This window comes from Giraffa tippelskirchi, chromosome 14 (genome assembly GCF_054371585.1).
Source record: "Giraffa tippelskirchi isolate mGirTip1 chromosome 14, T2T-mGirTip1v1.2.pri, whole genome shotgun sequence".
Classification (NCBI taxonomy): Eukaryota; Metazoa; Chordata; class Mammalia; order Artiodactyla; family Giraffidae; genus Giraffa; species Giraffa tippelskirchi.
The window spans coordinates 53,461,304-53,483,450 of NC_137288.1; the positions used below are offsets into that span (position 1 = coordinate 53,461,304).

The 22,147-nt window shown below is 39.3% G+C and overlaps 1 protein-coding gene across 3 annotated transcripts; it reads left to right on the forward strand.

Moving 5' to 3' along the window:
* The first annotated feature begins 2,283 nt into the window (after positions 1-2,283).
* Positions 2,284-20,982, forward strand: NDUFV2 (NADH:ubiquinone oxidoreductase core subunit V2). Of its 3 annotated transcripts, XR_014074477.1 has the most exons (9): positions 2,284-2,390; positions 6,693-6,755; positions 8,156-8,218; positions 8,306-8,422; positions 10,588-10,756; positions 12,029-12,138; positions 15,371-15,482; positions 15,590-15,666; positions 20,827-20,982. XR_014074477.1 is itself a non-coding variant. In XM_081561631.1 (8 exons), exons 1-8 carry the CDS (start codon positions 2,337-2,339, stop codon positions 20,918-20,920), a joined length of 747 nt encoding a protein of 248 aa, XP_081417757.1. In that variant the 5' UTR covers positions 2,284-2,336; the 3' UTR covers positions 20,921-20,982. The 3 variants fall into 3 exon arrangements, 2 of the variants coding, with proteins under 2 accessions (XP_081417757.1, XP_081417758.1); XM_081561631.1 differs by lacking the exon at positions 15,371-15,482; XM_081561632.1 differs by lacking the exons at positions 15,371-15,482; positions 20,827-20,982 and adding an exon at positions 19,337-20,402.
* The last annotated feature ends 1,165 nt before the right edge of the window (positions 20,983-22,147 follow it).

Consider the following 22,147-nt stretch of genomic DNA (forward strand, 5'->3'; position numbering starts at 1 on the left):
ACCACGGAAGACCCCTGCTGATGCTTACTCTAAACTAAGTACTTTTAAAAGCATTTCACAGGTGTCATTTCCCTTCATTTTTACAGGCGTTTGGTAACCCATCTCATTTCCAGGGTAAAGCTTTGAGGAGGGTACCATTTACACAGAAGCCCACAGAGACTAATTTGCCCAGAGTCACACCGCTACAAAGCCCTCATCCAGCTCTGATGCCAGAGCCTGTCCGTTAACTACCATAGCAGGAATGCCCATGAGACAAAGACGTCTGCTGGAGGAACATGTGGGGCTCTTCCTTAAAAGGTAAGAGTTCTTTTTCTCCCTCAGAATGTTAGCATCTCTATCCGGTCCTTGGAACTGCTGCAGCCATCTTGTGACCATCATAGGAGACCCAGGTGAAAATGGAAGAGTAAAAGACAGAAGGCATTCAAGTTTCTAAGGACTCCTCGAGTAACTGGATTATCTAATCTTGGGACTGCTCTACTTCTGGAATTCTTTTCGTGTGAGATCATGAACCCAATACTGTTCAATCAACTTTACTTAGGTTTCCTGTTCCTTGTATTAGAAAAACACTCTCACCAGTGCCCATGCGTGTAAGCCTGGATCCAACCAGACATACAGCCTTTTCAGAGAGGTCAAATATTTGCACCATGTATGAGATTTTCATTGTCAACAAATACTGAATTCCTCTCATGACAGGTACAGTGTAGGCTGTTGAACCGAATGAGGTGAGAAGGGCAGGATTCTCCACCTATGTTGGTTATAACCTGGTGGTAATTGGAGGCAGGCGTATTTAGGGAAGGCAATTCAGACCAGAAAGTCAGAGAAGACCCTCATAGAATCCAGTAAAATAGCATGCATTCCAGGTGTAAAGAACCCATGCCTTATCAATCAATATCATCCATGTATAAGTTTCTATGTATTTGTGATACATTTTGGTTTTAGTTTTTTAAGAACTATAAAAGTGTTATGTGTATAATAGTGTTAGGTGTATCAATATTTAGGTAATGTTATAATATTATTATAAGGTGGCTCAGATGTTAAGGAACCTGCCTGCAATTTGGGAGACCCGCGTTCAATCCCTGGTCGGGAAGATCCCCTGGAGAAGGGTATGCCTATCCAGCCCAGTATTCTTGCCCGGAGAATCCCATGGACAGAGGAGCCTGGGGGGCTACAGTCCATCTGGTCACAAAGAGTCGGACAAGACTGAGAGACTAACACTATAATAAAACAGCTTGAATCAACAGAGGCCCAGAATATTTTTCCCTTTTAAAGGGAAATACTGAAGCCAGTTTAGAAGACGCAAACCAATATAAAAGATAAGGCAAAGGAATGGGAACCAAGGCATTTGGTGTCTATTCCTAGCTACTGGCTGACAGCCCTCTATGACTCGAATTCCCTCATTTGTAAAACATGACTCACAGAGTTGCAAAGGGATATTTTGGAGTTTTAAAATTAATGAAGGATATGTTTTTAAAAACTCCCTGTTCTGATGTGAAAGTTCAGAAATCATTCACAAGTTTATTACAGCCAAGAAAATGGGCAGAAGGGAGTGGGTGCGAGACACAGGAGCAAAGCAAGCGGCAGGGTAAACCCTCCACCGCAGGAAACGCGCTTGGCACAGAACAGCTGTTACCGAGCACATATTTGCTGAAATTTCCAGAGATGACCAGACAAACAGCAAGAAGGAAGTGGCTTTTTTTCTTTATGGAAAATTTCCAACACGTACAAAGAACCGAGAATAGCAGGGAGCACTACTACGCAGCCGGGCAGTCGTCACTCAAGGCCGTCCAGCTTGTCTTCCACCTACCACTCTCCGCGACTCCTGAGCCAAGTCCAGACTATATTATTATCGTATTATTTCCCCCTAAACACGAAGGCTCGCACCTCAAAACAGAAGAACGGGAGCCGAGTGGCAGCCTAGTTGTCTTCAATTCTGCAATGTGTAACACACGACTGATAGGGGTTACCACGGAGCTTTTTCTAGGGAAGTACAATCAAAAGAGAGACAACTAAATCCTCTTAAGGCTCCAGGAGAGAAACTCGTCCCATAAGCCCGGATCGGCGGAGCGCCAGGTTCCCGGAGACTTCTCCTTTCAACGTGTGGAGCTCAAGCACCGCCCGCCGGACCGCTTTCCCGACGCCGGCGGGCCCCGCCCCGGCCCGGCCCGGCCCGGAAGTCTCCGCCCCTGCCCGGAAGTCTCCGCCCACTGGCCCCAGCAGCCCCCGCGCGCCCCCGCTGCCCTGGGCGCGCGGGCTGGATTCGGGTGCGCGCACGCTGTGCGTGCCGACCGATCGGGGCCGTGCCTGGCGAGGCCCGAAGGCCCGCAGTTTGGCCAGCCATGTTCCTCTCCGCGGCGCTACGGGCCCGTGCGGTCGGCCTCGCCGCCCACTGGGTAAGGAGGCTCGAATGAACGCGGACGCCGCCCTCCGCGCCTCCTGTAGCGGCGGGCAGGCGAGAGCCCGGGCCCGGGACTGGCCCTGGGCGGTGGCAAGGACACCGCGGCCTTCACCCTCTTCGGGGAGGCCTCGCCGTGGCGGAGCGAGGCCTCCCCGGGACGGGAGGCTGGGGGGCGGCGCCAGGATACCCCTGCGTGGCCGGGCGCGGGCGTTCCGCGCCGCGGAGGGGCGTCCCAGGGTCCCCCGGTGGCTGTGGGGAGGTTGGCCGAGTGGGGTGTCTACGCGCCCGAGGTCGTCGGGCCGGACGCCCGTGACCTCCGAGCACGCCTCACTCGGGGAAGGACACTTGAGTCCCCGGGCGAAACGCTCGTTCATGCTCACTGAGCACTGCGCGCCCAGAGATGACGGGGGGGACGGCTGGGCGTCCCCGGCTGGGCCTTGGGACGGTGGGGCCAGTTCCCTCGGGAAGGGGCCGGCGGGGCTCTGGGCGTGGGGCGAGCCCGGCGGCTCGCAAGTGAGTCCCGGTTTAGCCTGGTGGCCGCGCCGCGCCTTCTCCGGACTTTGGGCCTCTACGTTTGACCCTGGTGTCTTCGGATATTCCAGTGTGCAGACTTGGTCTCTCAATAAACGCTTGAGGATCCACTCTTACCTGCTGGGCTCCAGGTGACAAAATGTGGATAAAAATGGTGACAGGAAACAACATTCCGCTAGTGCTTTCGTGTGCCAAGCACTGTTAACTCTTTACACGCGAAATCTCATTTATGAGGTTGATACTGTTATTTCCCCCATGTAACAGTTAAGCTACGGATTTAGACATCCCCTATTCTTGTGAAGTTAATTGATAGTCTTATACAGTAGGAACTTAAGGTAGTAAATACCTTACACGTAAAGGTTCAGTTGATCCAACAGATTCGTACTAAGCGGGTCCACTTTGTAAGCGTGTTTTTTTCTCAACAGTAAATATTAGACTATTACAGGATCCAAAGTATATGGTGATTTCGTCTCTCGGTCGTGTTCGACTCATTGCGACCCCAGGGACTGTAGCCTGCCAGGCTCCTGTCCATGGGATTCTCCAGGCAAGAATACTGGAGTCGGTTGCCATTTTCTTCTCCAGGGGATCTCAATCCCAGTGATCGAACCCGGGTCTCCTGCCCTGCAGGCAGATTCTTTACCGACTGAGCCACCAGGGTATATGGAGGAACCTCATTTGGAATCTGACTGTTAAGTTCGGATATTCTACTACTTAGAAGTTCCACGGAAAGTTCCCTGGTGGCCTAGTGGTTAGGATTCCACGCTTTTACTGCCTGTGGCCCAGGTTCAATCCCTGGTCAGAGAACTGAGACCCCAGCAAGCACTGACCGCCCCATTCCCACCCCTGCCCCCAGCTCCATCGAAAAAAAGAACTTCACAAAACCAGTTAGGATACTCCCCTAACCCCCAGTATCCTTCAGGTGTCAACCGTGTAGTGTTTAGAGATACTCATGAATAGAGCATCCAGTTTGGTTTGAAGGTGGTATAATTCTTCCTAGAAGCAATAGGAATAGATTAGGGGTGGGATCAGATGGACTGGGGAGAGGGTATTCTAGGTGGAAAGGACAAAATAAGAAAAGTATAGTATTAGAAACAGCAAGTAGAATTAAGTTCAAAAAATAAAAATCACCGGTAGTTTTATCAAACAGGAAATTACCAAAATGTGAACATTTTGACGTCTACAGTGAAAAGACCTTACAGAATTTTTAAAAATTAGATAATATTGTTCATACTGTTTTTGTAGCCTGTTTTTTCCCATTATACATTTTGAGCAACTTTCCTGGTCAGTAAACATTTCTGTCATTTTTAATGCTGCATGATATGCTATTGTGAAGATGTTCTATAATTTATATAATCAGGCCGTTCTAATCTTTTACAAATATGGGGATATCAGAATGACTTAGCAAAAGTCAGGAAATATGTGAGTAAAGAAGTCTCACTAATGAAGTTCCTTTTCTAAAAGAGAAACTTTTAAGGGAATCATTTACATTTTCAAAGAAATTGCTTATTTTGTTATAATTGCTGCTTTATTAGCTAGCTGCCAATTTCTTCAGCCACAGGCTTTTTTCAGCTTGTCATTGATTAAAAAATATCCAGAATTTAGTACTGTGTCTAGTGGAAGACACTTGTGTGACTTTGAGCCATAATTTTTAATCTCCTTGAACTTTATTTTTCTTTTCTATGCAGTAATATCTTACTGAATGATTGTCAAGAATTGCCTAAAAATTATGAAACATGGAGTAAAGCTACTCAGAATAGGTTTATTTCTATCTTTCCATAAGTAAATTGCCCAGCGTTTTCTGTATTGTTGACATCACTTTACAACTGATGCTGCCTCACTGCCAAGCCACTAATTAGTTTCATAGAGGTGAAAGGGTTGAGGCATTTTCATGGATTATGTTTTCAGTTTTAGAATTTTCATTTGGTTCTTTTTTATGGTTTCTATTTCTGTCTTTTCAGTCATTGAAGATATTTTTATGTCCTTAAGCACTGTTGTAGTCCTTTTGAAATTATTGTTTGGTAATCTCCACTGGTTGTCTTTTTTTCTTGAAAATGAGTTGTTTCCTTTTTTGTTGTGTGTTGAATAATTTTGGTTTGTGTCCTGGATATTGTGAATGATGGTCATAGAGGTTATGAATTTTTAAAATTCCTCCAAAGACTATTTTGTTGTAGTTATTGTTGCAGGTAGGCAATTAACTTGACTCAAACTGCAGTCTGGCTCCCTTGTGAGCAGCGGCTCACATATTGGTTCAGCTCTTTTAGCTAGGCTGTTTGGAGTCAGTCACAGAACTGGGGGCTTCCCTCTGGCTTTTTCTTTTCATGGATTTTCCACTTGGCTATCCTCCTCTTGTGGTGGTGGCGGTTGTTCAGTGGCTAAGTCGTGTCCAACTCTGTGACCCCATGGACTGCAGCACACCAGTCTTCCCTGTCCATCCCCAACTTCTGGAGCTTGCTCAAACTCATGTCTCTTGAGTTGGTGATGCCATTCAACCATCTCATCCTGTCACCCCTTTCTCCTCCCGCCCTCAATCTTGCCCAGCATCAGGGACTTTTCCAGTGAGTCAGCTCTTTGCATCAGGTGGCTGAAGTATTGGAACTTCAGCTTCAGAATCAGTCCTCCAGTGAATATTCAGGGTTGATTTCCTTTAGGATTGACTGGTTTGATCTCCTTGCTGTCCAAGGGACTCTCAAGCATCTTCTCCAACACCGCAGTTCAAAAGCATTGATTCTTTGGTGCTCAGCCTACTTTATGATGCAACTCTCATATCTGTACACGACTACTGGGAAAACCATAGCTTTGACTAGACGGACCTTTGTTGGCAGTGATGTCTCTGCTTTTTAATATGCTGTCTAGGTTTGTCATACCTTTTCTTCCAAGGATCAAGTGTCTTAACTTCATGGCTGCAGTCACTGTCCACAGTGATTTTGGAGCCTAAGACATTAAGGCTGTAATTTTTCTCTTGGAGTTTTAGCTGCCCATCATGGGATAGACTGGGACTTGCCTTCATGCTGAAAGAAAAAAAAAAAGAACAAAGCGTAATCAGATGGATTCCTTCCCAAGTAGTTGAGTACGGTCAGTTATGAGGAGAAGGCAATGGCACCCCACTCCAGTACTCTTGCCTGGAAAATCCCATGGACAGAGGAGCCTGGTAGGCTGCAGTCCATGGGGTCGCTAAGAGTCAGACATGACTGAGCGACTTCACTTTCACTTTTCACTTTCATGCATTGGAGAAGGAAATGGCAACCCACTCCAGCGTTCTTGCCTGGAGAATCCCAGGGATGGGGGAGCCTAGTGGGCTGCCGTCTATGGGGTCACACAGAGTCGGACACGACTGAAGAGACTTAGCAGTTATGAGCAGCTTTCTCAACTAATACTTTTATGGCTGGAGTTTCTAAAGTAGTGAAGAATTGAAAACGGGGTAACGTTCAATAAATTTTTACAGAATGAGAACATGTTTATGAAGATCTATAGCGAATGCAAATTGGCATCTAATTTGATTCAGACAAAAGTGAAAATGGTACATTAGCTCTGCATTTGCATGCAAAAGAACGTAGGAGATCGGGCTTGTGGTTCTGGCTTTTCCATTGACTATTGTGTGTTACCCTAGGCAAGCAAGGTAGTAACCTTACCTTTGAATCTCCATTTCCTTTACCGCTGAGCCATGAGGGAAGTCCAAACTTACTTTATAAGTTGATTTTATTATTTTAAATTACTGATCTTAAAATTTCATAAGGCATTGATTTACTGAACTTTCTTAAAATTTTAGGAAAAACATATAAGAAATCTGCATAAGACAGCTGTTCAGAATGGAGCTGGAGCCTTATTTGTGGTAAGTAATTATTAAGATTTCTTCAGAATGAAAGACTTGGAAGTTTGGGTAAATGCAACATCTTAAAGAGCAACATCTTTGGTGTTTGCTGGGGTGGGAGTTTGTGGAAGTTTAGATATAGCTAATTGAATTCCCTGCATTTCAAGTTAAATTGGTGCCAGGGCCACCCTGGGATTAAGAATTTAGATTATTCCTTGGTGAAGTAACTGTGAGCCCTAACCTAATTTCTTGTCATACCGTGGATTTTTCAAGATCATTGTTGGCTCACTGAAGATTCTGTGGCTGCAAATTGGGGAATCCCAAAATGGCACCAACTTGAAATTCATGGATTTCAGTAATACAGCAAATACGTTGGCAGTTGTCCTTCATGTTTTTGGTTTCCAGGGTTTCACTACAGGTAGAGGATGATTGGTTGCACAATTCAGAAAGACTAAGATATGTATGCCCTTTCTGTGACAAGGTACATTTTTCAGAAATCAATGTAGTGTTTAAGGGCAGTTTAGTGGAGTTGTATGATGATTCAGTTGGTGGTATAGTTTTGGAAAATGATTATTTTAAGGCTGAATCTTAATAAATGAGTTAGCCATACTGTTAATAAGTAGAGTCCTGCTGTGTATTTTGTTGTCTTTGTCTGAAAATATTTGAGATGATTGTCCAAAGAAACTTTGTTTCCTTCCGCATGTCCTTGAAAAAGCAGAACTTTGAGAGTTAACAAATTAAGGGATTCAGTTCTGTTTCACCATATATACAAAACATTAATTGATGTAAGTTTTAATCTCAGTGTGACTCATTTAATTTCCTGTTGACATGCTATTTCTTGTCAGTGTTTGAAGAGGGCTTGCTCTTACTGGAGAAGACATTAAGCTTGCTGTTGGCTAGTTTCTGTTATGGAAAACTATCTGTGGGCTAGTTTCTGTTTTGTCGGGAAGAGATGGTGCTTTTGTAGTAGGTAGTGGGTCCCTTTGATAATCTGGTACATTCTTTTGGGAAAAGGTGCATATTGTCACACTCAAACTTTTGTGTCTTAGTTTCATAAGCCTTCCTAATAATTGGTAATTTTTTGTAATTATATTACATTAGAAGATCGTATTCTCTCATCAAGTTGCATAACACTTTTTTTGGTTTTTGATCCTAAAGCTACTTCTTGTAACTTACAAAGGGTGATTTTGAAAATGTCTAAATTTTTTAATTCTGCTAATATTATTTTGGTAATCATACTTAGCAGATGTGTAGTTAATAATTAGTTTAGCCATTGCTTTTGAAGCAAGGATAGATTGACATATATCATGTTTGAATCAAAGTGAAGAGATTAAATGATCAATAGTAGTAAGGTACACAGTTGTTCACACTTTTCAGGGAATTTTGATAATTCTGAGAAACATTTTTTTCCTTTTGTGTAGCACAGAGATACTCCTGAGAATAACCCAGAAACTCCATTTGATTTCACACCAGAAAACTATAAGGTATGACTGAATTAACGTTATAATTAACTTACAGAATATTTAGTATCTTCCAGATACATAAAAACGAGTGCTTTTTCTCTGATACAGAGGATAGAGGCCATTGTGAAAAACTACCCAGAAGGGCATAAGGCAGCAGCTGTGCTTCCAGTTCTGGATTTAGCCCAGAGACAGAATGGATGGCTGCCCATCTCTGCTATGAACAAGGTACTTCATTTTTGTGTTAGTTCAAAAAGAGGGGAGGTTGTGTATAGTAACTTCCTTATGTGGAAATTTCTCTGACGGTCATTAATGTCATAATCCAGGAATTTGAAGTTCTCTTGGACTGGGCAAACTCCGGGAGACAGTAAGGTTCAGAGAGGCCTGGTGTACTGTAGTTCATGGGGTTGCAAAGAGTTGGACATGACTTAGCAACAGAACAACAACAAATCATTTATATATCTCATAGCCTAAATTATATTTATGTTTCTGTTGGTTCCCTTAATAATGCAGAAGGGTGGAGCTTTTTATCCTTGCAAGAAATAGTAAGGGCATTAGAGTGAAAGAGGCTTTTTTTCTGTCTTTGAGAGGAAAAAAAGATCCCAAATCTGTATAATCTGCTGTCAAGATATTCTGAAAAGGAATGTACTGTTTGAATACTAGAATTGCAGAGAAAAAGATCTGCTCACAGCTAATGTGAATCTTTTTAATACTTTGCATTTTTGGCCTCAGGCTTTAATTAAAATCCTTGTAACACATGGTATTTGTGACATTTGATTATGGCAGCTTGGAATCAACAACCTAGGGAAATCTTTTGAGCGACCCATTGAAATACAGTTCGTATATTCACGCATATTTTAGGATTCATTTTTTCCTAATAGTGTTTTCAGCAGTAATCCAGATTTCAAGTTATTCATATCCTTTTAATGTAAATACATTTGTATGGTATTATGTTATAGTATATCATTTATGAGTGTCATACAAAGCCATATATTACTTGATTCTTGTGAAAATCACACAGCTAATAACCAGTATTGATATAATGGAAAATATATTTTACTTTGAGCTCAGAGATCTGATTTTTCTCTGGACTTGCTCATCTGCAGTGATAATTCTGGACTAGATAGAACTCTTCCAATTATTATATTATTATTTTTAAGTGGTAGAGCTGGGGCTGACTCATCTCTAATTCTGTGCAGTTTGTACTTGACTGATTTCTGCAGAGATTCTGCTGTGCTTCATTCCCCTTGTCACTTTCTCATTGTGACAAGGGGAATGTCTTAGAGTCTTTCTTAGAGTCTAGGAATGTCCTCAGCTTATCTAATGGAATCCTGGATGCAAATTTTAGATAGAGTTCATTGATCTCTTATTTACTTGGCATGGTACTCTAACAGGGTTGTGGACCCTTGTTTATTTGTTTTGATTATGAAAAATGTTACAAAGCAAGTTTGGTTAGTAATATACTTGGTAAACATAGGTTCTTTTTTATTTCAATAAATATTTGGGGGCATTTCTAAATTCCTCATATTATTTTTATAACAGCCAACTTCCTCAGTGATGATTTAGGTGTGTTTCTAATCATAAATAACTTTTTTTTGAAAAATTTATGTTTCTGATAATGGTAAGCTATTGAAAGTCTTGCTGAGTGTCAAGCTTAGCAGAGCAAAGTAAATGAGAAACCAATGTGAAAACATTTTAAAAATATTGTCCTATTCTGTGTGTAATTGGATGTTTATGTACGAGAGGAAGAAGTAGCATACAGAGAATAGAATCACAATTCTTTCCACTTTGAGACTTTTAATGTTACTGCCCTGCCCCCCCCCAAGAAAAGCCCAACCTTACAACAAAAACAATATCCAGAGGCCCATGCATTGTTACTTAACCATCACTAAGGCATAGGGAGGTACACAACAGTAGCTCAGGAGAACTATTTTAGTTAGACACCAGGGCCTTACAATTACCCCACTGATTGGACACTAGCTTGTGTATTTTGAGAGAGTTCCCCAGGTTCAGAGGTGTAAGCCTGATTTAGTACCACAGAATTAGATTCAGCATAGCTACTTTAATACCGCAGGAGTGAGCCTAGGGTTGGATGTCTTTTGAGAATACATTTCCTTTAGAATCCCTGATAAGAGAAAGTTTAATATATTTGTCATTTGAAATGCCACTTATCGAGTTCTTTTTTCATGTCAAGACCTGGATATATGTGTGATTTTTAAGTGTCAAAATTGAAGGACTTATGCCTCACAGATATCAAATACAGATATAGTTTCTGCTTCTGAAGAGCTTTTTTGGTTTTTACCAAATTGAAGCAGTATTGAAATTAATGTTTTTTATGACATACCTGAAGCCCAATTAATAAACATTGTAACCATATTATTAAAATATTTTAGGTTGCAGAAATTTTACAAGTACCTCCAATGAGAGTGTATGAAGTAGCAACTTTTTATACAATGTATAATCGAAAGCCTGTTGGAAAGTATCACATTCAAGTCTGCACTACTACGCCTTGCATGCTCCGAAACTCTGACAGCATACTGGAAGCCATTCAGAAAAAACTTGGTATGGGGCACAGTATATTTATAAAGTTTATGAAAAATAGATTTGTCTTTTGAAATGTGACCTCTTTCTACCTAAATTTTCCAACTTTTACTATCATACTGGATCTGTACGTCATGAGTAAATTTTTGTCTTACTGTGTTTGCCCACCATTATTTCTTCCTATTCTGTATTCTTTAGTTCTCATTCTCAAAGCTGAGTTTCATGTTTTCTTTCCTAATCATTGAGTAGGTTTTAAAAGCTTCTTGAAATTTTAAAGTTTTCGTTGTTTAGAAAAGTAAGTTTCACTCATTGTGTGATAGCATGTGGCACATGAAGTGACTGTATTATTCTCATATTCTTCCAAACAAGACTTGGAACAAATAAGATTTGGAACAGGAAGAATGCTTCAGGAAGGGAAGTGTGGAAGAAGATGTTATTACAGGAGCAAATTGCCGTTGTCAGATTTATCACTATACATATCAAATGAAGTAAAAGGAGGTGTCTTTTAATCTTGTTGTTACTGAATATAAAGTACTTGCATGTTGTAAAAATAGCTGGACAGTATTAAAGTATATAAAACAGAGGCTGAAGTCTGCTTAAAATTCCATCCCCTTACCTCTGAGGTTCAAATTTGTGATGACAGTTGGGTATATCAGTTTTAGAGTTTATGTTGTTTTAATTATTTTCATTGTTGAATACATACCTGTAATATGTTTGTTTGCTTTTTTGCACTTGATTTTGACTATAGTAATATGTATGTCTGCCTCATTTTTCTGTATAAGTTAAATTATGCTGCAATTACTTTCATGTATGCATCTCTTTGCATACTTGTCCAACTGTGCATGAAGGTTGTTTACAAGACGTAGAATTGCCAGGTCAAATTTTACCAAAATGCCTTCCCTGAAGATATGAGGGTACTTAATATCCTCACATTCTTAATGATCTTTGACATTAACTGTTTTCTGAGTCTTCCCCAGTCTGATTGTATGGCTACAATACAACAGTAGGTTAATTATCAGTGATCAGAATTTATATGGTCTGATACACTGTTATGTGACAACAAGCACTGGAGATGAGGCCCTTGAAATTTGACTGTTCGAAAAGGAACAGGTCCACTTAAGAAATCCTTGAATGTTCTATAATAACTATACAGAGTTTGTTTAATTTAAGAAATTCAGTGCTCTTAAATACTTTTTACATGCCTCTGTAATGGGTTGGTTTTGTTTTTTTCCCTTAAACTATGTTGCAATTAAAATATTATCTGATCCTTACAGTGCTTATTTATACTTTTAGGAATAAAGGTTGGAGAGACTACACCTGACAAACTTTTCACTCTTATAGAAGTGGAATGTTTAGGGGCCTGTGTAAATGCACCAATGGTTCAAATAAATGACAACTACTATGTGAGTATTTACTTAATGTAAATTAAATTTGTATGACATTATATTTAAAATACTTGGTTTCCTGTTGGTATAAATATCTGGAAGGTTTTTTTCGTGGTTTGAAAGTTTATTAAAAATCAAATAATTATAAAAATATGTCAGTTTTAACTTCCATATTATTGTCCACCAGAACAGTTTTCAAAAATTGTTATCCAAAAAAAAGTTATAATCATTAAACATTTTTGCATTTAACTCCAGGTTACATTTTAAAAAACTTTTAAATAGCAAAAACTTAAATACAAAAAATAACCACCACAGCTTAATAGATAACATTTTGCCACACTTGCTTCAGGTATTATAATTTTTATCATTGTTATTATACATGTACTGTGCTTAGTCTCTTCAGTCGTGTCCGACTCTGCGACCCCATGGACTATAGCCCACCAGGCTCCTCTGTCCATGGGGTTCTCCAGGCAAGAAGACTGGAGTGGGTTGCCATTACATAGAAATAAGCTATACCTGAGGGTAAACCTCCCCTACTCCCATTCAAAATCCTGTTCCTTTCCTTTCATTCCCAGAGATAACCACTGTCATAAATTTAGTGTGTATTCTTCCTGTACATGTTCTTTAAACTTTCAAAGTATATGTATCCAGGCATGGTAATCATACTGTGTTGTGTGTTTTAAAAATTTTACAGAGATGGTATCATACCTTTCTCTAAAAACTGCTTTAGCTGGATCTCACAAGTTTTGATAAGTAATATTTTTATCATTTAGTTGTAAATATTTTTAAATTTTGCAATTTTATTTCTTTGGCCTAGTTTTTGGAAGTGTTAATATCCAGGTGTGTGGAGTTTTCTAGTTATCTTTTTTATTTTTAATTGCTTGCTACCCTAATTATATCATGGTTTTCATTCATAATATCTTGTTAGCTCATAACTTTTAGAAGTTTCTTTATGGAAATTCTTTTAGGCCCGTGTTGAAGGTAGATTCTTCCAGAAGAAGTTGACGTTGCTTCTCTCTTGCTCTTGGAAATACAACTGGTCCAAAAGAAATCCCCTCTTCTTATATCCTCCTTCTTCTTCCCCTAAAGTGTAAGGTTCCAGACTAGCAGGGTGTTTTGAGGGGCAGTTTTAATTTCTGGTTTCCTTTATGTTGAGAATATAGCCTTTAGGTGTCTCCACTTTGTGTGGTTTGGATGCCCTCCTGTGCCTGCGACTTTGTCCCTTGCCCCTGTAGGCTGTGACATCCCGAAGCCAAGTTGGTTGGTGTTCCACTTGTCTCCCTAAGTTTTCATTGAGTTTTGGACCTCTGAGTATTTTTCCTTGTCAATGTCTTAATAAAATTTTAAAGTTTTTGTTTTTTATTTTATCCAGCATTTATGGTTGTTATAACAGGACATTCAGTCAGGATAGCTAGCCTGCCATAATGCCTGAAATGGAAATCTATGATTTTATTTTAAATGAAGATGAAATTGGATTCTTTGGCATTTTACGTTTCAAGGATACTTCTATTACCTATAGGGATTTTCTTCATTTTAATGATGGTGATTCAAATTTCTTACCCCCTTTCTCATATGTAAAAAAAATACCTTTTAAAAATACGGCAATAACTTTCCCATTCCTACATTTCTGCCATTTACTCATAATCAGGAGGATCTTAATTTAAGCAGGAATTAGACAGTCAAGGCTTTGTATGAAGCACTGTAAGTTTAAATATAGTAGACTATGGGTTATGCAAGAGCTTCTTTCAGTTAGTTATGGTATGGTCTTTGGTAAGGCAGTTAACTTTTATGCATCTCAGTTGACCGGTGGATAAAATGAAATAGTCACATAAACTTTGAATGGCTACCAATTAGGGAAAAAATGTAAAATATATTTTGAGGATGGTTGGGTAGATTTGAATATGGTCTTGACATTTGATATTATTAAGGAATTATTATTGTTAATTTGGTGTGATAATGGCATTGTATTATTTAAGAACATTTTAAAATATTCTGGGAGTTCCATGGTGGTCCAGTGGTTAAAGCTCCATGTTTTCACTGCTGTGGCCCAAGTACAGTCCCTGGTCAGGAAACCAAGATCCCACAAGTCACGTGACATGCCCCCCCCCCATGTTCTTAGGAGATGCCTGCTGTGGTTATTAAGGTGAAGTGTCATGATGTCTATAGCTCTCTTTTAAATGGTACAGTACAAACACAAAACCAGAAGGCATATTGTACATAATTCAGATGTGACAAAAAACATGATTATTCACGTGGGCCTCCCTGGTGATTCAGCTGGTAAAGAATCCGCCTGCAATGCGGGAGACCTAGGTTCGATCCCTGGGTTGGGAAGATCCCCTGGAGAAGGGAAAGGCTACCCACCCCAGTATTCTGGCCTGGAGAATTCCATGGACTGTACAGTCCATGGGGTTGCAAAGAGTCGGACACGAATGAGCGACTTTCATTCATGATTATTTTCATAGTAAAGAGTTGCAGGGGATAAAAATCACTAGATGATTTTAAAGATTCTTTCTAGTTTTGAAGTTCTGAGCATCTTTTGAACTCTAAGCAGTTTTTATTTCTATAAATGTTTATCATCATCTGTTAAAGGGCTTCTGTATGGCAAGGCACTGAAGACACTGTGTGGAATCATGATTCTCTAGTCTAGTACCAGAGGCCTCAAAACATCTTAAGGACTTAATAATTTTGAGGGGTAGAGGGGATATAATGTAGTTTAGACATTTTCCTCTTAGTTTAATCTGGCCCTGTTTTGTTTTGACTAAACCTGTTGCGCAGCCAGGGTTAGGAGTGTGTCTGTGTTTTTTAATTGTATTTATTATTTTAAATAACAATCCTTTCTCGAGGTCAGAATTTTACACAGGTGCACAGTATACAAAATACAAAGCTGCTCTGGTTGAAATGGGGATTGGAGGGTCCAAAATTACTTTTCCCTTGGAAAATTAAGTGAAGTTTGAAACAGGTTGAATTTCACTTGGGAAATCAAGAAGATATCACTAGAGTATTAGGTCTTTAGCTTAGCGATAGATACTAGGCATGTACTGTTTATGACTGCCAGTGCATTTCACCGATTCTTCAGGGACATAACATTTGTTGAGCATGTACATACCCATGTTCTATTTTATGTATTTTCGCTTTTAAACCTCAAAACACTCTGAAGTCAGTTGAGAAATGAAGAAACAAATTTGGGGAAGCTGAGTAATTTCTCTAAGATTGCTGGCTAGTAAGTGCTGGAACTTGTGCTCAAATGCAGAACTGTCTCCCTCAGAGCACCGCTCTGTGCTGCCCCTTCAGCTGCAGCTCCTACTGCGATTGCATTTAGCAAGACAGGCTATGTCCAGGAATTACTCAGGTGTGCTGCCTTGGTAAGTGACTCGTGAGCTGGGACAGACAATAATAACTGATACTAGGGATTCACACTGATTTCAGTAGTAGGATGTAATTTTACTATGACTGTTTTACTTTTTCCTAGGAGGATCTGACACCTAAAGATATTGAAGAAATTATTGATGAACTCAAGGCTGGCAAAATCCCAAAACCTGGGCCAAGGTATTTTTTTATTTCTTTTTAATAAATTTTAATGGCTTAACCTAAGTTAGTCTTTCATGTAAACTTAATTTAAAAAATTTTATACTGTAAGTCTATGGGAGTTTTCAGGAGCCTTGAAGACTGTCTAAACCAACTTGTCATTTAAAGAAATGATTTTTTTACACTCTCTAAAACCCTGTCAGATAATCACCTGGTATATACCTGGATATTTATAAGGAAGGCAAATTTACTACAAATAGAAACCTATTTCATTGTTTAAAAGTTCATGCTGCCAGAATTGGACTCAGTGTCTTCCTTTTTTCCTCACAGAGGTCCAAAGATTCTCTCCTTTGAACAAACACTAGATAATTTTTAGATCTCTTCCGAATGACAGTTCTTTAGTTACTTGAAACAGCTATATCATCTTCCTCATATCTTTTCTCAGATTTAATATCCACAGTTGTTTCACTGTTTTTCCTTACATGGCATAGTTTTGGTCTCCCTCCTTTGTATGTCTTCTAGTTGGCTGATGACTTTCTTAATGTGATACTTGGACTAATCACAGTATTGGAGATACGTACTCAGTGTGTAGAGCACTGGGGGACTGGCATCTTTATTCCAGACATCATGCTTATAATAATGCAGCCTAATTACATCAATTCTTACTTCAGATCATTTATACCATTACATTGTGCTTACAATCAGAATACCTAGATCTTTTTCAACTTAAACACTGTTTATCCAGGTTGTGTTATTCTAATTATTCCTTTCTGTTTTGACCCTGAACTTTCGCTTCCAAACAAACTCCTATTCCTTATCTAAGTGTTCACATTACTTAAAATTCTCTTAATACTAGCAATGTTTGCCTAGTGTAATAGTCATATTCCCTTTGTATTTTTTTCTGCTTATGTCATAAAATTTTCCTTGTCTCAACATATTTGTAGGTTTTAAAGGCCATATAGTATTTTGATGTATTGAGAGAACTATGATGTGACCTTTATGACACAGTATTAAAATATATTTTCCTCCTTTCTGTTGTGAACAACAATTCTGTGAGGTTGAATTACTAGGTCAAGAGGGTATGCATGGTTTTGTGGCCTGCTGGAAGAACTGAGGAGTACTCCCTCAGTGTTCTGGCTGACTACTGACCCTACCTAGTAAGAAAAAGGGACTTCCCTTGTGGCTCAGATGGTTAATAATCTGCCTGCAATGCAGAAGACCTGGGTTTCATCCCTAGGCAGGAGGATCCCCTGGAGAAGGGAATGGCAACCCACTCCAGTATTCTTGCCTGGAGAATCGCATGACAGAGGATCCTGGTGGGCTATAGTTCATGGGGTCGCAAAGAGTTGGACATGACTAAACTACTAACATACAGTGAGAAAAAGAGGTCAGTTCAGGATAATTTAAGTTTAGCAAAGGCAAGCTGGCCCCTAAAAAAGACACTCTTCTTTCAACACTTGAAATGAATTTACTTAAAAGAGGCTTGGCATTCTCTTCCTAGTTTCTCACTTTCTTGGGCTACACTGAAAATATTTTGAGGAATAAAACATTTCCACTTTGAAGAATCAGTCTCCATTATGGAGGCTACTGAAGTGAAACCTTTTGTCGTTTCACATTACAATATTTCTCTTGCTTTGTCTACTTTATTGCATTCCCTCAGCATTCATTTGTTTCACAAGTATTTCTGGATATGTGCTGTGTGCCAGTGACTATCTTAGGTTGTGTGTACAAATTATGAACAAGGTAAAGTCGTCATTTAGTTTATATTCTAGTGATGGAGACAACTGGTGTAAAGTGAAAAGTGAAAGCTTAGTTGCTCAGTCTCAATCGTGTCCGACTCTTTGCGACCCCGTGGACTGTAGCCCACCGGTCTCCTCTGTCCATGGGATTCTCCAGGCAAGAATACTGGAGTGGGTTGCCATTCCCTTCTCCAGGGGATCTCCCCGACCCAGGGATTGAACCCGGGTCTCCCACATTGTAGGCAGACGCTTTACCATCTGAGCCACAGGAAGTCCTTTAACTGGTGTAATATCTGAGTAATAAATGCTGGGAGAATGATTGGAGGTAAATTTAGTCAGGGGAGGCCTTTCTGAGGTGATGAGTTAATGACCTGAATATGCCCAAAGGAATCATGTAAAAATCTGGAGGAACAATGTTCTAGAGGGCAAAGAAGATGTATTACGGTCCTGGAGGAAAGTAAGATGACATTAAGGTTGAAGTGAGGTGATGAGGGAGGAAAGGGGTGGAAGAGGTCAGAGAGGCAGAGACCCAGGTAAGCAATTTGGGTTGAATCCTCAGTATAAAAAACTGTTGAGTGTTTTCAGTAGGGAATGATATGCGTGATCTTGTTCAAAGTATCGTCCTAGTTGCTGTGTAAAGAATAGTTTAAAATTTAATGGATGTTGTGGGACAGAGGAATTATGAATGCTTTCTAACTTTTTAGTCTGAGTACCTCTGACTCTTTTAACTAAATGAAGATTTGAGGTAGGGCAAATTTGAGGAAGAAAAGTCACTTTGTTTTGGATGTGCTATACTTAGCATGTTTGAGATGCCTACTTAGACATTCATGGTAGAGTGGCTGAAAGGTAGATACAAGCTTGGAATTTAGGGAATACATTAGGGCTGGAAATACACATTGGGAATTTCTTAGTTATTGTATTAATGGATGGCATTTAAAGTTATAAGTCTGGATGAGATTGTGTGTTAGTTGCTCACTTGTGTCCGACTGTTTGCGACCCCAGGGACTGTAGCCCACCAGACTCCTCTGTCCAGGATTGAACCTGGGTCTCCTGCACTGTAGGTAGATTCTTTATAGTCTGAGCCACCAGGGAAGCCCCTGGATGAGATTACCAGGGGTAAAATTAGAGTTTGTTTTTAATCCAGGGGGTACTGTCACATTGTATTTGAACATTAATAAACAGGAACTAAGTACCACAGTTAAGCATTTTTGACATCTAATGATAGGGATGTTTCTTATCAGTAATTTTAAATAATTTTTCAGTGGGAGTTTTTGACATTATTCCAGATTTGAGCCAAAGACTTTAGAATTACTGGTTTCTCAACCTATTTTTACTTCCTTCTTATTACCTCTTATTTTAAAAGTTGAGATAGGGAATTCCCTGGCTGTCCAATGGTTAGGACTCTGCACTTCCACTGCAGGGGACACGGTGGGTGGGAACTAAGATCGCACATGCCACGTGGTGCAGCCAAAAATTTTTTAAGTGAATAAAATGGCAGTAACCAAAATACAGCTATAGTTACTCTTTAAATTATCCAAAGCTGGGTACTTATTAGTATTTTTATAATAAAGTGCCCTGCTTTAATATTTGACAAAGGTGCTAGTTGTGAAACTGGTTCTGTGGTAACTGACTTTTGAGCCCTGCTATCACGTATACTCTGGCCAGAACTGGTAAAAATGACTGTCTTTGTGGTTCAGAACTGCTTTTATTTTGGTAAATGATGGCTAGAAAGAAAATGCTAAACTGACGGTAATACAATATTCCTTCTTTTGACATTTATAAATATTTGTGTGCTAGGGATTGTTTTTAAAGTACTGAACATAACATCTAAACCTGCTTTCAAATTACTGATGAATAGAGGTTGTTTTTTAGTATGGATGATCTGAAACTAATTTTAAATCCAACTTGAATTCTTCATATTTAGTTTTACAAAGATATTTTAAATTTTACAGAATTCTTTGGGGTACAGAAAACATCTTCCACAAGAAGGAACATAGTAAACAAGAAGAAGCGAGGTCCTTCAAAGTTAATTAATTTTATTATTTTACTAGTAGTCAAGAGCAGTAAGTGTACCTGCTCAGTTGTGTCTGTCTCTTTGTGACCCCATAGACTATAGCCCACCATATTCCTCTTCTGTCCATGGAATTCTCCAGGCAAGAATACTAGAGTGGGTTGCTCTCAGTTAACATTAAAAAAAAAAAAATTACAAAGCGAAATACTGTTTTTTCATCGTTTTGCTACTTACCCTACAACTTTAATTTTAGGCTCTAACAGTATAGTGACTGCTTTTGTATTTGGTTTTCATAGTAAATCTATAATGCAGATATATTAACTGATTTCTGACTTTGTAGGTATTCTTTATTATACTACACTACTTGCATTATGTAATATAATACCTTGAGAGAGCTTATAAATGATTATGTGGTGTCATTTTCCTGTCCCCTCAACAAATGATTTTCTAGGGCTCTAAAAATAGACTTATAAGATTGATGACAGAATGTGAAGGGCAAAGCCAGAGGGAATAAAAAGATTTAATTGAGTAAGTTCTTCAGCTGAAATCTGTGGCAGGAACAAGGTAAATGAACAAAGCCAGGGAATAGGAGGGTGAAACAGGAGTAGGTGCTGAGCGAGGCTCTAGTAGCAGAGGTCAGACAGGACAGAGGTTGAGCCTGAAAGATCACCTGGGAAAGTATGTGTGGGGGTGAAAAGAGGACAGGTTCGTCTACCTCTTGCTGCATCTCTTCATAGAACTGTAGGAGGACCTGTTCATGTTTTCTTTGTGGCTGTGGTAGCCACCCTGATCTGGAGCCTGCTGTTGAAAAATACTAATAATTTAGGCTTTAAAAACATCAATACAAATGAATTTCATCTTCACTGCTTCTAAGGGACATCCTCCCAAACCCTCAAATCTCTCAAAGAATTCAGTTTCTGTTTGTTTCCAAATATAGTGTATCAAGTATGTATTCCCTGTGACAGTGGATCTCAGTCAAAGTAAAATTCAAATATAAAAAGAATAAATGTAGTGCTCTAGTTTATTAAAACATGATTTTTAAAAATGTCCTCTGGGGTTGAGTTCTTAGCTCTCATCTCTGGGCAGATGCTGACTCACCCCAGCCTTGGTTTGTGTGTCTGTAAAACACTCTGGCCAGTGTCCCTTGTCTCTTGGCATTGTTGTAAAGATTTAATGAGCTACTGATATATGTTCACTGCTGAGTGAGAACCAGTATTAGTATTATTTTTTTATTTTTCATATTTCATATTTTTATACATCAGTTTTCATATTTAACTTTAGGAAGTGAAAATCTTGCAGCAGTTGTGATGTTTGGATTAAATAGTCCATGCTAGTTCTTGGGAGAGAAATAGTTTCTTATCTGGGCTGTTGTGAGGTAACAATTATAAATGGTAATCATTAGCAGTCAGCTTAATGTTACTTTTCTTTCAGGAGTGGACGCTTCTCCTGTGAGCCAGCTGGAGGTCTTACCTCTTTGACTGAACCACCAAAAGGACCTGGGTTTGGTGTGCAAGCAGGCCTTTAATTTATATTCAGTTGTATATATGTCAGTGAAGAAATAAAATATGAATCTCCTGTCTACCTAAACTTTTTATATTACTTGTTCATTTCTATCTGTGTATACCTTGCTTGTAACCTAGCAACTTACAGCAGTTAAGTATCATGTCAGAACTTCAGAGCACCCTTTTCAACTGCCTGTTTACTTCTATCAGTATTAGGGTACTGTGAAATAAAAATTCTGTCAAATTTCAAGTATATTTTTCTCTCATCTTGAGCCATAGCCAAATCTTAATATGATTTCTCTATAAACCTTATGTATTTTCTTTAAACATTTTTATATTTGTGGCACATAGTTGTTACTGTAATTTCAACTGGTAAGTGATATGTCAAGCAGACTGCAGGTGTAACAAGGATAAGGTAGTTGTCTTTAGATGTACTATTTATCATTTTTAAAGAAGGAAGGTACAAAACACTTTCATTATCCTTCACTCTTCTGACACTGCAGGTATACAAAAACTAGGGGAAGAAACTGGAAGTATAACTTGAGTTTCAAAGTTCAGTGGGAATGGGAAATCTGCCCCTCAGTTGAATGCATATTACAAGCTTAGAAACTGAATGCATACTACAACCTAGAAGAATAAAACCCTTTGTGTATAACATCCAGTTCAGGAAACTAGCTGAGTTTTGCAAGCTGAAATAAAAAATTAATAGCCGGCTTTAATTCAGGGGTAGATCTAAATAATCCAACTGTTTCAGGATTTCTCAAAGTCACTGCTGCTGCTGCTGCCAAGTCACTTCAGTCTGTGCGACCCCACGGACTGTAGCCTACCAGGCTCCTCCATCCATTGGATTTTCTAGGCAAGAGTACTGGAGTAGGGTGCCATTGCCTTCTCCGCTCAAAGTCACTGGCTGGCCTTAATCTTATGACAGACTAGTATACGATGCTTCATGAATAAACATTTTAAAGATTGTCTTTAAAAATTAGTTTTCATTTTTTACCTAAGAAGGTAACAGCAAAAGTAATTTTTTAAGAGGCACAAAAAAATAACAGTGAAAAGGCTCCCTTCTGCCCTGGAGCCCTCAGACCATCTTCCCACCGGCAATGGAATGTTTTTATTATTATTTTTATCTTTTTTAAAAAAATTATCTATCTTCTCTTTGTTAGCTGTTAAGCTTTTATTTGAAATTATGAAAAATTTAAATAACTTTAAATTCCTTTAAAGCTACTACTGCAAAAAATGTCTTACATTCT

Coding starts and splice junctions, on each gene's coding strand:
- NDUFV2 (XM_081561631.1), top strand. CDS start 2,337: ATGTTCCTCTCCGCGGCGCTACGGGCCCGTGCGGTCGGCCTCGCCGCC. Junction 6,756..8,155: donor GAGCTGGAGCCTTATTTGTG/GTAAGTAATTAT, acceptor CCTTTTGTGTAG/CACAGAGATACTCCTGAGAA. Junction 15,667..20,826: donor ATCCCAAAACCTGGGCCAAG/GTATTTTTTTAT, acceptor CTTTTCTTTCAG/GAGTGGACGCTTCTCCTGTG.